The following is a 16313-nucleotide window of genomic DNA, read 5'->3' as shown; positions in this document are numbered from 1 at the left end:
TTATTCAGAATATAAATGAAGTGGCAGGAAGGAACTTCATCATAGCCAGAAGTCTCCTGCTTCGTGTTTTTTTTTTTTTTTTTCCTTTGCTTTTTAGGATCATACCTGCGGCATATGGAAGTTCCCAGGCTATGGGTTGAATTGGAGTATGCCACTGCCACAGCAATATGGGATCTGAGCCACGTCTGTGACCTACACTACAGCTCACAGCAACACTGGATCCTTAACCCACTGAGTGAAGCCAAGGACCCAATCTGCATACTCATGGATTCTAGTTGGGTCCATAACCTGTTGAGCCACAATGGGAACTCCCTCTCCTGCTTTGCTTTTATAGCCTTGCTACAACTGCTCAGTTACGGGTAAATTAGATCAAGGTTATGAATTTAATCTTGATATCAGCCTACTAAGAATCTCATAAATGTAATTACACATGAAAAATAAAGTGCATGGACATTTCAGGAAACCTAGCATGAAATCCATATTCATTTGTGGGGAAAAAAACAAAGTAAATGCCCTAATAGAGACAGAATAAAAACAACATTTCTACATAATTGCACCATATTTTCATTAAGAACCTAATAGCCACATGTATTATAATTTTCAAATTGCTTTTTATAATCTAATCTCTAACAATAATACTTATATTACATTATACTGTTAAATAGTTTTCATGTTTTTCAGAAAATAATATTCATAAAGCATATTTTTCTAAATATGAGAGATGTAAAAAGAATAGAGGAAGCAGGGAGAAAAATAGAGTAAAAGGCTAAAAAAATACTAAAAACTTATTTCACTAGTATCTGTGATGAATTTGTGCTGACTCACCCAAACACACCCTTGGCCAGCAGTATAAATTTCTTTAGTGGCGAACACCGCAAAAATGGGACAGAATTACTGCTAGATGTTAAAATAATAATAATGTACTTAGAGTTTCATACTTGCAAACTGCTTAGATGCTGATCTTCTAGGAGTTTCTGAGTTTCCTCCAGTTTAAGCTGGAATGCATCTTTGTTAGAAGCCAAGTTTGCCTTGCTGTTTTCCTTCATTTCTTTATCACAATTGATTTTGGATATGAGATGTTTCTGATGCTTGTGGTCATTTTTGGACAATGATGAAGGCAAGACATTATCTATAGGTCTGTGAACCACACACAAGAATGTTTAGTAAATTTAAATAAAATTAACACACATATGACATATTCATGTAGTATGTGTTTGTGTGTGTCCAGATAATCACATATAAGGATATTGGAGAAATATATAGACATAGTAGAATGGAAATTTAAAGGAGTCAATAGTAGAATAAAACGGATTTGGGATTACAGTGCCAATAAAGCACTCTATCTTCAAGTAGGAATGCCAAATTATTCATGGCCTTGATAATTAAATCCTTTCCCTCTATTGTTTGGATAGGTGTAAAAGGCATTCCTATAGATGTGTAGAGTCATTTCTCAGTTCTTTAAGAGCCTTCCTATCTGGATAATAATATGCTGCATTACCCTTACTTATGAGTTGATGTCATGGATGACAGGTATCCCTATAACCCTAATAGAGAAACTGGTTGAAGATTCAAGCAGATAGAAAATATAAAGATTTCTTGTCAACGCAGGCAAGAATTTCCATCTTTACTAGGTTTGAGAGCTTGGATATTATTTTGTGGAGGAGAGTGAACATATTTGTTTTCAGTTGTATCACAAGTATAAGCATGGTTTTCATGCCATAAAAGGGGTACTTTTAATGTAGAGTCTATGTTTAGTGTTTTAAAATGCCACCCCAAATTATCAGCAGATGACATCACCTTCTCTTAGAATTTTGCATCTTCTGGAAACTTACAGCATGTTACATTTCAGTGTATGTATAAAGTGAAAAGCAAAGGATGATTTTTTTGGGGGAAGGTGGGATGGCAATGAAGTGTATCTATAGCTGACTGCTGTTACATTAGGCCAGTAGTCTGAATTCCAAGGGTATTTATTCCCAATTCATTTGAATTATTCTCAATTCAGTGAGGATTACAATGTTTTGGAAGGTGATGCACGGCCACATGTGACATATATCTATCTCCAATACCCAAATATAGCTTTATTTGGACAGACTGGAATAGCCAAAGTCAATGGTTATTAGATTCCTGACTATCCTTTTGTGACCACAGGGAAATCAAAGAGAGCAACAAGGTATCTAACACAAATTCCTGAACATTTCAAGTGTGTTTTTCTCCCTTTTAGGTTTCCTACTTTTATATATTCCTTCCCATTCAGTCACCCTTCCCAAATGAAAATTGCTAAATCTACAAAATGTCTAATAAACTAATTTATTTACCTTTAAAGTTGTCGTCTCTCAATTTTTTCTTCTCTATTTCTTTCTTCTCTACTCCACTTGCTTCTCTTCTCTTCTCTACTTTCTTCCCCCAGTGAGGAGGATTGAAAGAATAGATAGGAATAAAAGGAGATGGGGATGTAGAAAGAGAGGAAGAGTGAAGCATGGGGGGGAAGGAAGAAGAAATCATAAAGGAAGAAGAAACTGGAGGAATTGGAGAGGGAAAATTTAAATTTGTTGGAGGCAAATGTGGAAAGGGAGATGAATGCAAAGGAGAGGAATAAAGAGGGATAGATGAAGAAGGTACAAATGGAGAGGTAGAAGAAGATGAAGGAGAGGAAAGAACAGATGGAGAAGAAGAAAACTGTATAGAGGATGAAGAAGAAGACATGGAAGTAGGAGATGAAGACAAAGAAGAGGATGGAGAATGACAGGGAGGTGGATGGGTGAAAACTGAAGTAGATGGATGGTCTACAAAGCCTTGGGGCATATTCGACAATGTTAGGGTTTGTGAGACAGATTGCTGGACTGACTGAAAAGGATCTAAGATAGGAGGATGTTCAGGCAGTGGAGTGATAGAAGAATGAGTGGGGACTGGATGATGAGGGGGGTGACTGGATAAACAGGAAGGTTTCAAAACAGGGAGACCTTCCAAAGGGGTTGGGGAAACAACCAGTCGAGCTGGAAGGGAACGATGAACAAGGGCAGGCATTAGAGTGGTTGGGGTAGAACGCTGTGCTGGAAGGAAACGTTTGGGTCTCAGAGTTTTGTAAAATAACTTGCTTTGTAAATCAGAATCAGGAATGATTGGTGAACCTCGGGGTGGGTGGGGTAAATGGTCAGGTGGGCCAGAAGGAATTGGGACTGGTAGACGAGGGAAATTGCTTGAAAAGCTGGAAGTAACTGGGGCTGGAGGGCGAGGAAGATATTTGATTGGGTGGGATAGTAGTGGGGTTCGTAAGAAGGTCTTTTGAAGAGTAGAGGGGACAGATGAACGGATAGGCAGGCTATGGGGCTGGCGGGTGGGAGAAACAGTTGGATAGCTAGGAAGAATTTCGGAATGGTGGGATAACAATGGGGCTCGTAAGGGAGACAGCTGATTGGGTAAGGGTAAGTAGGGATCAGGTGTGGAGACAGCTGGACAGGCAGGAATGGATCTGCACAGGTGGAAAAGCATTTGGACAGGAAGTAGAGAGACAGCCTTATTAAGATGGTATTTTGGTTTACTGGGCTGCCTCTAGGCTTTCAATTTATATTATTTTTTGTTACATGCATGATGTTCTTCTGGTCAGTGTCCTCTCAACGAGCTAACAAAAATATACATAGCTTATTCAGGTTCCCCTTTCTCAATCCTTGATCTTAGAGCATTTTCACCTCTCAGAAGCCTGACAGTCATATAGGTAATAGATATGGGCTAGAAAATCTGGTTTAAAGTACTGGTATGAAGAGCAGATAGAAATCAATTACTACTCAGCTCTGGCCAGATTTCTCAGGGTAGCCTGTGGATCAGGATCAACTGTCTCATTACAAATACATGGATATTGGAGATAGATATCTAACATCATTTTAAAGTATAAAAATATGGGGAAAATATGGCTTCTTTTACCCTACATCTACCAGAAGGATTAAATATACTACTTTTGCGACCAGGATTTGGTTGTGACGGAAAGCTGATTACTTTTATTTTTTATTATTCTTTTATTAATATTCTTTTATCTCATTATTTCCTGAAGTAGCTTTTATTTTTATATGAGCAGTCTCTGATTTTTTTGAGGCTTAAGCATTGAGCATTAATTAAGTATACAATTTTTTTCTTCTTTAGATGATCACAAAACCAAATTCCTAAATTATTTTTATCTACCACTAATATTTTCTACATTAGAACAATCATTTTTGAGCACTGATATACTTCCCCTTCTTTGGAAGCTCACCGTTTCTTGATACTACTTTATTCCTTAAAATATTTTTAGGTTCATATTGTATAAGAAATGCATTTTTATTTTTATTTTACCCTTTTTGTCTTTTTTTTTTTTTTTTTTTTGCCTTTTCTAGGGCCACTCCTGAGGCATATGGAGGTTCCCAGGCTAGGGGTCGAATTGGAGGTGTAGCTGCCGGCCTACGCCAGAGCCGTAGCAACATGGGATCCAAGCCACGTCTGCAACCTACACCACAGCTCATGGCAACGCCGGATCGTCAACCCACTGAGCAAGGCCAGGGACCGAACCCACAACCTCATGGTTCCTAGTCAGATTCGTTAACCACTGCGCCACGACGGGAACTCCAAGAAATGCATTTTTAATGTGACAATAGCTTTAAGTATTTGCAACTTAATTGTATTTTCAATAATACTACTTATATTTCTATCAACTTAACACCTGCTCTTATATTCCAAATTTTCATATTTGTAGTGTAACATTTTATAGTTTACAAAGCATTTTCACATATTTTATACTGTTAGTTATTTGTGGAGAAGAGTTCAACTTTTTAATAAGTAAACAACAGTATTCTCTTTATAAATTGTATACATTTGTTGTTTCACAAAAACATAAAAGTATTTGTTTTTGTTTTTGTTTTTAGCGGCAACTGTGGCATGTGGAAGTTCCTGGCTCGGGAACTGAATCTGTGTCACAGCAGCAACCTGAGCCACTGCAGTGACAATGCCAGAACCTTAACCCATTGTGCCACAAGGGAATTCCAAAATAATAAAATTTATGTGTGTGGACATATAGACAGATACAGATATCATGAAGTCATAGTCATAACAGTATATTACAAAAATAAATGGAAACAATTATTCTAATTTAGAATGGAGATAATTTCTCATAAAACAAAGGTGATATAATGGTGCTAGCACAGATTTGGCATAATGGTAACTATATGTTTGTTTGCTATAGAGAAGTCAAAATTGTCTGAGGCTTTATCTCTTCTAAGACTAAGGAACTGTACACCATTGAACAAAAAAGTCTATCCTTTCATTCACAGGGCAAAAGAGTTTTAATTGAAAATACTTGATAATACAAAGGATAATAACCAATATGCAGAATAAGAAAACTGTTAGTGAAGAAACCTGTATACAAAAATGCACATTACTTCTATACTAAATGATGTGGAATTTTCTTTACCACTCTAAACTCTCCCAGGTCCTAAACCTGCCTCTAATTGTTATCTTTACTTTTGAGAGAAAATTTTCCATAGAGTACTCTAAATTATACTGCATTCACTGCTTCAACTTCCATTTGTTCCTCAATTTACTGCTATCTGGCTTCTACCTCTACTACTCCAATGTACCACTTCTGCTAGTTACTAACTAACTGACCTAATTGCAAACAAGACATCTGTGACTGCTACCTTTACTGACTTTAATTCTCTTGATTTCCACATCATCATACACGCCTCATTATTTTCCAGCTTCTCTGGTTGATCCTTCTCAGGGTCTTTCTTGAGCTCTTCTTTTTTTTGCTTGGATATGCTGGAATTTTTGAGAGTTATAGGACCTTATCTCCTCAGACTCTCTGTGTTATTTATATTGTCTGTGATCTTATCTGTATAAGTATGTGAGTGAAGGGTTAATAAAATCCATTCTTTCTCTGTGGACCAACTCAATTTGAGTTTGCTTTCTAACTCTGTTCCCCTGGATTATTAGCAGGACTTGAACTGTGCTGCAGGCACCTTGATTATGTAAAAAATGACTCTTCATTGGTGAATTGCATCTGTACTGAGAGGACTGAATAAATCACAGATACCTGATAGGAAGCTATATAGCTTTGTGTTTTCTTCAGTGTGGTAATTCCTGTAACTGGACATGTCTCTTGCATGGAAGCTCTTCATATGGAGCCATTACAAAAGATATTGGTTCCTGTCTGGTCCATGAGATTTTTAACCCAGGATGGCTGTATGTTGCACCCATTGTAATGTCATCACTTGCAGCATGCCATAAGGATTCCTCCTGCTGAAGTATATTGCTTATCAACATGCAGTGTTTTATGTCTTCTAATTGAAGCCAAACATGGTCTATTGTAGTCATGGGAGTTTAATTGTTTAACTGAACCCAAGACCACCACTGGCGGGTACTGGGCCACAGGTTTAACTTTATCAATTCATTGGCAGCTATCATATCTATATTTATGGTCCAGATATCTTACCAATGAGAAACTGGCTCCAGAATAGCCCCAAAGTGTCTCGAATTCACAATTTATCATCATCCTTCCACTTAATCCCTCCCTTAAACCTCTTTATCACTATTTTGATAAATGGTTTCAGTATCCATTAACTGACCAAATCCAATCTCCAGGGTTATCCTTGATTTCTTCCAATTACCTTCCAGTTCTTAAATAGCTACCAAATCACATTGATTCTATCTCTAACTAGGTCTTAAAAAGTCATTGTTTTCATTAACTAAAGTACCATTTTATCTGTTTTCTCCATTTTTAGTCTTATCTGACTTTTTCTCATCCTGGCAATATTCCTAAAATACAAATGTCATGTGCTTGTTTCAAATCTTTCAGCAACTATTTTTAGGACAAACTCCTTATCAAGGCTCTTCATTATTTGACTCATGGCTTCCTTTCCAAACAATCTATCTGCCCACAGCTTCTCACTGTACACACAGGTCAAAATGAACTACTTTCAGCTTCCTTAATACAACATGTCCTTTGACACCTTCATTCATTTTCATACACTACTTGTTCCCTCTTTCTGGAGTTCCCACTCAATGTTTGTCTCTGATGAATTAACTTCATCTATTAAGCTTCAGGTCAAATTTATACCCTGTGAGTTTTTATTTAGGCTAGTGATGTGTCTCCATTCAAATTATTTGTTGAATACCTCCAACATGCGTATCAATGAGCTAAGCACCACAGGGAATTTAAGATTTAGCCATTGTTCTCCTCAATAGTACAAACTGATTGGGGAAACATAAGTATACATGAAAATCGAGCAACCACATATATAATTCTGACTTTAACATTTTTCTATAGACTTGGCCTCTAGTTTCATCTTAGGTCAAATTGCTTTTATACATTTTGACTTGGATTTTTACTCAAACTCAGAAGGCTCAAATGAAATTTAATAATATCTTGGAAAACCTATACCCTTTCATTACATTCTTTTTAAAATTTTTAAGGGCTCAATTTGTGGCATATGGAAGTTCCCGGGCTAGAGGTTGAATTGGAGCTGCAGCTGCCAGCCTACCGCATAGCCACAGCAACACCAGATTTGAGCAGCATCTGAGACCTACAATGCAGCTCACAGCAACACCAGATCGTTAATCCACTGAGCAAGGCCAGGGATCAAACCCATGTTCTCATGGATACTAGTTGGGTTCTTAACCTGCTGAGCCACAACAAGAATTCCCTTTTTAATATTTAAAGTCAGCAAATTCCTTCAATTATAAAGACTTAAAATTTCAGCTTCTTTTGATTTTTTTTGCTTTTTTCATTTTCTTTATTCTACAACACACCAAATTAATAATCCATTCTTTTCATGAAATATCTTTTCCTCTGTCTTTCTTTTCTATTCCAGTGCCACTTTTCTAAACATAGGTCCTTTTAAACTCATGGCTGGATACCTCTCAAATTTCTTGCCCCATTCTGTCCACATTCCAGTTCCTTTTTTTTTTTTTAATATCAAGGGACATTTTATTTGATGTGAAACCTATCACATTACTTCATCTAAAAAAATAATTTTGTGTTGTACTATCATTGATTTATAATATTGTGTTATATTCAGGTATATGGCACCTGATTCAATATTTTTTCAGATTGTACTCCATTATGTTATCACAAGATGATGGGCATAATTTCTTATGCTATGCAGTATATCCTTGTTGCTTACCTATTTTATATACAGTGGTATGTATCTGTTAATCCCACATCCTTAATTTGTTCCTCCCCCCTTTCCTTCTCCCCTTTGGTAACCACAAGTTTGTTTCTATATCTGTGTAGCTCTTTTGCATGTATATTCATATGTACTGCTTTTTAAATGCCATATATAAGTGATATCTCACAGTACTTGTCTTTCTCTGATTTACTTCATTAAGCACTGTATTTTCTAGGTTCGTCCATGTTGCTGCAAATTACAATAGTTTATTCTTTTGCATGGCCGAGTAATATTCCATTATATTCCAACACATCTTAAACCAGTCATCTGTTCATGGGAACTTGGATGTTTCATGTCTTAAATAGTGCTATCATGAACACTGGGGTGCATGAATGCATTCAAATAAGTATCTTCATTTTTTTCACATATATACCCAGGAGTGAAATTGCACGATCATGTGGTAGCTCTGTTTTTAGCTTTTGGAACAATTTCCATGCTATTTTCCATAGTAGCTGCACCAATCTACATTCTCATCAATAGTGTATAATGGCTTCCTTTTCTCTACATCATTTTCAACATTTGTTATTTGTAATCTTTTCAGTGATAGCCATTCTGACAGGTGTGAGGTGATACCTCATTATAGTTTTGATTTGCATTTCTCCAATTATTAGTGAGTGATATTTAGCATCTTTTCTTTTGCCTGTTGGTCATTGGTATGTCTTCTTTGGTAAAATGTCTATTAGGGTCTCCTGATTGTTTTTTAATTGGGTTTGTTTTTTTTTTGCTTTTGAGTTGAATGGGCTGATTACATATTTTGGATATTAGCCCCTTATCAGTCATATCATTTACAAATATTTTCTCCCATTCAGGAGGTTGCCTTTTCATTCTGTTAATAGTTTCCTTTGCTGTGCAAAAGGTTTTATGTTTAATTAGCTACCATTTGTTTATTTTTGCTCTTATTTCTTTTGATTTAGGAGGCAGATTCAAAAAATATTGCTATGAAGTATATCGAAGAGTGTTCTACCTATGTTCTCTAGTAGTTTCACAATTTCAGGTCTTTCATTTAGGTCTTTAATCTATTTTAAGTTTTTCTTTTATGGTTTTAGAGAATGTTCTGATTTCATTCTTTTACATACAGTTGTACAGTTTTCCCAGCACCACTTATTGAACAGACAGTCTTTTCTCCATTGTATATCCTTTCCTCCTTTGTCATAGCTTAATGGACCATGAGTACGTGAATTTGTTTTTGGGCTCTCTCTTCTGTTCTTTTGATTGATGTGCCTATATTTGTGCCAATACCATACTGTTTCGTTTACTGCAGCTTTGTAGTATAGTCTGAAGTCTGGGAGGGTTATTCTGCCAGCTCTGTTCTTTTTTCTCAGGATTGATTTGGCAATTCAGGTACTTTTGTGATTTTATATGAACTTTAGGATCATTTGCTCTAGTTTTATGAAAAAATGTCATGGGTATTTTGAGAGAAATTATATTAAATCTATAGACTGCTTTGAGTAGTATGGCCATTTTAATATTATTTAAATTAGAGAGATTAATATTACTTATCTCTCTAATCCAAGAGCATGGAATATATTTCCATTTCTTTGAATTATCTTTAATTTCCTTCATCAAAGTTTTAGAGTTTTCAGAGTATAGGTCTCTTACCTCCTTGGTTAAGTTTATTCCTTGGTATTTTATTTTTTAAGGTGATTTAAAATAGGATTATTTTCTCTATATTTTATTTCATAGTAGCGTATAGAAAGACAAGATATCAATATATTAATCTTGTATCCTACAATCTCACTGAATTCATTTATTAGTTTTAATATTTTGGGGGTAGAATTTTAGAATTCTCTACATAGAGTATCATGTAATCTACAAATAGTAACATCTTTACTTCATCCCTTCAAATTTGGATAATTTTATTACTTTTCCTTGTCTGATTGCTGTGGCTAGGACTTCTAATATTATGTTAAATAGAAGCAGTGAAAACAGGCATTCTTATCTTGATTTTAAAGGAAAACTTTTAGCTTTTCATAATTATGTATGATATTGGCTGTGTGTTTGTAATTAATGGCCTTTATTATGTTCTCTCTATACATGCTTTGATGAGAGGCTGTGTGTGTGTGTGTGTGTGTGTGTGTGTGTGTGTGCTTTTTAGGGCCACACTCATGGCATATGGAGGTTCCCAGGCTGGGATCTAATAGAAGCTACAGCTGCCAGCCTACACCAAAGCCACAGTAATGCCAGATCTGAGCTGCATCTGTGACCTACACCAAAGCTCATGGCAACACCAGATCCTTAACTCACTGAGCGAGGCCAGGAATCAAACCCGCAACCTCATGGTTCCTAGTCGGTTTCGTTTCCGCTGCACCATGACAGGAACTCTGAGAGTTTTTTTTTTTTTTTTTTTTTAAATCAAGAATAAACATTGAGTTCTAGCAAATGCTTTTTCTGCATCTATTGAGATGGTCATGTGATTTTTATCTTTCCTTTTGTTCATGTGGTTTATCATATTGATTGATTTGTATATGTTGCACCATTCTTGTGACACTGGAATGAATCCAATGTGATTATGATATATGATTATTTTTATATATTGCTGGATTCATTTTGCTAATACTTTTTGAAGATTTTTTTTTTGCATCTACATTTACCAAAAATATTGGTCTGTAATTTTATTTTTTTATAGTGTCTTTGACCGGTTTTGGTATCAGGGTAAGTGTGGCCCTATAGAATGTATTTGAGAGGTTCTGTGCTCTTCAAATTTTTTGGAATAGTCTGATTAGGACAGGTATTAACTCTTGTTTATATGTTTGGTAAAATTCCACTGTGGAGCTGTCTGGTCCTGGACTTTGGTTTGCTGGAAATTCATTTTCACTTCTAATGATTGGTCTGTTCATCTGTTTCTTTTCAACTTAATCTTGACAGACTGTATACATCTTTAGAAATTGGTCCATTTCTTCTAGGTTGTCCAATTTGTTGGCATATAATTGTTCATAGTATTCTCTTATGATTTTTTTGTATGTCTGTGGTATTGGTCATTGTATCTCCTCTTTCTTATTTGGGACACTTTCTTTTCTTTTTGATAAACCTTTAGCCAGGTTTATCAATTTTGTTTATCTTTTCAAAAAACTAGTTCCCAGTTTCATTCTTCTTTCAACTCCTAGGAAGTACTTTTTTAAAAACTGAAATATAGTTGATTTACAATAGTGTGTTAATTTCAGGTATACAGTAAAGTGATTCCATTATATATATTTTAGATTATATGCATTGTAGATTATTATAAGTTATTGAATATTGTTCCCTGTGCTATACAGTAAATCCTTGTTGCTTATTTATTTTATGTACAGGAATTTGTAACTGTTAATCTCATACTCCTAATTTATCCCCTCCTCTCTCTCGCCACTGATAACCATAAGTTTGTTTTCTGTCTTTGAGTCAGTTTCTGGTTTGCATATAGATTCATTTCTATTATTTTTTAGATTCTATATATTAGTGATATCAGTATTTCCTTCTTTCTGCTGACTTTGGGCTCTGTTTGTCCTTCTTTTTCTAATTCTTTTATGTAGTAGGTTAAGTTGTTTAGTTTTAGATTTTTCTTATATCCTTTATACAGGAAGGCCTGTATCATTATGACTTCCCCTCCTAGAACTACTTTTGCTGTATCCCATAGATTTTTTGGAAAGTTTTGTTTCTATTTTCATTTGTCCAGAGGTATTTTTTTAAATAATGATTTTTATTTTTTCCATTATAGCTGATTTACAGTGTTCTGTCGATTTTCTACTGCACAGCAAGGTGACCCAGTCACATATACATGTATACATTCTTTTTTCTCACATTATCATGCCCTATCACAAGTGACCAGACATAGTTTCTAGTGCTATTCAGCAGGATCCCATTGCTTATCCATTCCAAAGGCAATAGTCTGCATCTATTAACCCCAAATTCCTGGTCCCTCCCACTCCTCCCTCTCCTTCTTGGCAACCATAATTCTGTTCTCCATGTCCATGATTTTCTTTTCTGTGGAAAGGTTCATTTGTGCCATATATCAGATTCCAGATATAAGTGAAATCATACGGTATTTGTCTTTCTCTTTCTGACTTACTTCACTCAGTATGATAGTCTCTAGTTCCATCCATGTTGCTGCAAATGGCATTATTTTGTTCTTTTTATGCCTGAGTAGTATTCCATTGTGTATATGTACCACATCTTCTTAATTCAATCATCTGTCGATAGACATTTGGGTTGCTTCGATGTCTTGGGCTAATGTGAATAGTGCTGCAATGAACATGTAGGTGCATGTGTCTTTTTCAAGGAAATTTTGTCCAGATAAACGCCCATATGATTGCTGGATCATATGGTAGTTCTACGTATAGATTTCTAAGGTATCTCCATACTGTTTTCCATAGTGGTTGTACCAATTTACATTCCCACCAACAGTGAAGGAGGGTTCTCTTTTCTCCACACCTCCTCCAGCATTTGTTATTTGTGGACTTATTAATGATGGCCATTCTGACTGGTGTGAGGTGGTACTTCACAGTAGTTTTGATTTGCATTTATCTAATAATCAGTGATGTTGAGCATTTTTTCATGTCCTTGTTGGCCATCAGTATATCTTCTTTGGAGAAATGTCTATTTAGATCTTTGGTCCATTTTTCAATTGGGTTGTTGGCTTTTTTGCCAAATTGTTTGTGTATTTTAGAGATTAAGCCCTTTTCAGTTGCATCATTTGAAACTATTTTCTCCCATTCAATAAACTCTTTTTTTTTTTTTAATGGTTTCCTTTGCTGTGTAAAAGCTTGTCAGTTTGATTAGGTCCCATTGATTTATTTTTGCTTTTATTTCTGTTGCTTTGGGAGACTGACCTGAGAAACATTTGTAAGGTTGATATCAGAGAATGTTTTGCCTATGTTCTCCTCTAGGCATTTGATGGTGTCCTGTCTTACATTTAAGTGTTTAAGCCATTTTGAGTTTATTTTTGTGCATGGTGTGAGGGTGTGTTCCAGTTTCATTGATTTACATGCACTGTCCAATTTTCCCAGCACCACTGCTGAAAAGACTGTCTTTTCCCCATTTTATATTCTTGCCTCCTTTGTCAAAGATTAATTGACCTTAGGTGTCTGGGTTTATTTCTGGCTTTTCTATTCTGTTCCATTGGTCTGTATGTCTGTTTTGGTACTAGTACCACACTTCTTGATTACTGTGGCTCTGTAATATTGCCTAAAGTCTGGGAGAGTTATGCCTCCTGCTTGTTTTGTTCCTCAGTATTGCTTTGGCAATTTTCGGCCTTTTGTGGTCCTGCAGTATTTTCTGATTTCCTCTTTACATCATCAAACCTTGGTTTTTCAGTAGCATGTTGTTTAGTCTCCATGTGTATGTTCTTTTCTGTTTTTCTTTCTGCAGTTTATTTCTAGTTAAAAAAATGCTTGATATATTTTATATCTTCTTAAATTTGTGGAGGCTTGTTTTGTGACTTAGTATGTGATCTATCCTGGAGAATTTTCCATGTTCACTTGAGAAGAATGTATTCTCTGTCTTTGAATGTTATATCCTGCAAATATTGAGTCCAACTAGTCTTATTGTGCCATTTAGGACCATTGTTGCTTTATCGATTTTCTTTCTGGGCGATTTGTCCATTGATGTCAGTGTTAAAGTCTCCTGTAATTATTGCATTATTGTCAATTTCTCCCTTTATGTCTGTAAGTATTTGCTTTTATATTTAGGTGCTCCTATATTGGGTGTGAGTGAATATGTTAAAGAGTATATATCGTCATCTTGTACTGATCCCTTTATCATTACATAATGCTCTTCTCTGTCTTGTATTATAGCCTTTGTTTTAAAGTCTGTATCATCCAATATGAGTACTGCTACCCCCACTTTGTCATTTCCACTTGTACGAAATATCTTTTTTGATCACCTCACTTTCTGTGTGTCTTTTGGTCTGAAGTGAGTCTCTGTAGGCAGCACATTGAAAGATCTTGTTTTTTATCCAATCAGCTATCTTATGTGTTTTGATTGAAGCATTTAGTCTATTGATATTTAAAGTAATTTATTGATAGGTATTTACTTATTGCCATTTTATCAGCATTTTTTCTTCTGTTCATTTCTTCTTTTTATTTGTCCTATTGTGGTTTGATGATTTTCCTTTACAAAATGCTTGAGTTCCTCTCTTTTTTGTTGTTGTGTATCTATTGTAGGTTTTTGACTTTGTGGTTACCACAGGGTTCATATGTCTTAAACCATAATTATATCTACTTGATTTTCCCCTGTTGTAGTTGCCCCAGGATCTAGTACTAGGCTGTGGTGTGGAGTGGGTAGGGTGGCATGTTTGCCTTTTGGGACTGGGGAGCATTTTATGGTGGTCATGTGAGTTTAAGTAGCTGTACTGCCACAAGAATTCTGGGCTGCTTCTGGGGTCCTATTTGAATAAACGCCAATAATAGACACTGTGCCTCCTGGACCACACTCTGGGCCCCCTTGTTGACTTTGCATCCCTAGACTGAATCTTTTCCCAGGACCTTGCCACCCTAGATCCAGTGCTAAGCTGTGGTCTGGAGTGAGGGGGTACTGATGTTTACTCTGCTCTAACTGGGGAGAATAGTAAGGTCACAGCCACTAGGGCAGACCTTTCTTTGCTCTGCCTGGTGGCAAGCTAACACCTGCACACTCCTCATGAGTGGAGAGCAGGCTTCTCCAGCCTTTCTATACGTCCCAGTAATTCTTCGAGCAGCCAAAGGGGCTTGTTTCCGATGCCTAGGACTCCAGAACTAGCACACCCAGTCTGTGCCTCATCCCGCTCACTCTCCAGGGTGAGTGTTTGCTTGTGTGATATCTCTTTTCCTCTTAGTCCCTTCCCAGAGGCACAGGTCTCTACTTGATGTTTTTCTTCCCATTCAACCAGATTATGTGTGTATCTTTCTTGCAACCTTGGTTGTAGAGGAGTCCTTATACCAGTTTCTAGTTAGTTTTCCATGAGAATCATTCTACATGTAGATGTATTTTTGAATTGTTTGTCAGGAGAGATGGGCTTATGTCCATGTCCTCTTACTCTGCCATCTTGATCTCCCACCTTCCACACTCCAATTCTTTTTTTTTTTTTTAAATATATCTTTTTAATTTTTTTGGCCATGCCAGCAGCATGTGAAAGTTCCTAGATCAGGGGTTGAACCTGCACCATAGCAACAATGCAGGGTACTTAACTCACTGAGCCACTGAGGAACTCCCATACTCTAATTCTTATACTTCTATTTCATCAATATTATCAAACTCTTATTTATGTCTCCTTTCTGCTATGAAGAGCCACTTTTATTCTTTTTTTCTCTCTCATCCTTTCCTTCTAACTACTCAAAATATTTTTATTCATTTATCTATCCTTTTATTACTATACAAAACAGTACTATTCTAACTTAGGCAACAATGACCTATCCCTAATTTTCCCATTAATTTTCTCTGGTCTCCTTGCTTCTAATTTCTCTCCACTCCTTTCAGTCTCTAAAAATCATACCAATTATCTTTTCAATAATAATAAAAGAATTAATTATTCCCTGCTTTAAAAACCTCCACTAGTTCTCTGTTAGCTATAGAATAAAGTTAAAACCTCATAGCTAGACATTTAAGCATTTCACATCTGATTTCAAACTACATTTCTACTAGCTACTGTTTCTACTGTCCTTCCACCAACATGTACTACACTCTTGCTACTCTGAACAAGTTCTATTTCCTTAGGTGTTTGTGCTTTTAACAACATTGTAGACCCAAACATGCCTAAAGTCAATCTATGCTACTTCCATAGACAATTTGTGCTCATCCTTTAAGTCTTCTCTCTCAAGTTTAAATTTTGTACTTCTTCATTACTTTGCTTGTAATTCTTTAACTGTCTACATTACATGGTACCACTTATGTCTTATGATGTAACTACCATTACACAGTACGCCCTTCTTGGGCAGTGGGTCATAACTCATTCCTATGTACAACCCTTGCTAATCAACATGCAGCACATAATAGGTACTTACAACACTTCACATTTTTATTCTCTACCTTTCTAGACTGCAATTCCATTAATCATCAGTTTGACATCCATATTTAGAAATGATAACATCAAATTCTTCTTAAAGGAAAAAGCCCTATTTTTGCCCTACATTCCCCCTGGCTATTGTTCTATCACTCCTTTTAAATGTCACGTTTTAT

At 36.0% G+C, this 16313-nt stretch overlaps 1 protein-coding gene across 38 annotated transcripts in view; it reads right to left on the bottom strand.

The window, feature by feature from the left end:
• The window catches only part of CEP126 (centrosomal protein 126), a 106353-nt gene that overhangs the window by 59756 nt on the left and 30284 nt on the right, over positions 1-16313 (bottom strand). For 34 of the 38 annotated variants that reach the window (XR_014815113.1, XR_014815125.1, XR_014815108.1 and 31 more), the window contains exon 5: positions 939-1137. The exons of 3 other annotated variants lie outside the window; for them this stretch is intronic. Coding sequence is in view for 15 of the 35 variants with exons in the window: in XM_084975805.1 (XP_084831931.1) it covers positions 939-1137 (199 nt within the window). In the remaining 20 variants the exon portion in view is untranslated. Of the gene's footprint in view, positions 1-938; positions 1138-2315; positions 2398-16313 lie in introns of all 38 variants that reach the window. One more of the 38 variants, XM_084975820.1, reaches the window with a different exon arrangement.

The sequence above is a fragment of the Sus scrofa genome, chromosome 9 (assembly GCF_054392235.1).
Source record: "Sus scrofa isolate SSC_HxYL_T2T_F1_AM1 chromosome 9, Sscrofa_HxYL_maternal_Yorkshire_Landrace_v2.0, whole genome shotgun sequence".
Classification (NCBI taxonomy): Eukaryota; Metazoa; Chordata; class Mammalia; order Artiodactyla; family Suidae; genus Sus; species Sus scrofa.
The sequence above is the reverse complement of the archived record's forward strand: the minus strand, read 5'-3'. Positions and strand labels throughout refer to the sequence as shown.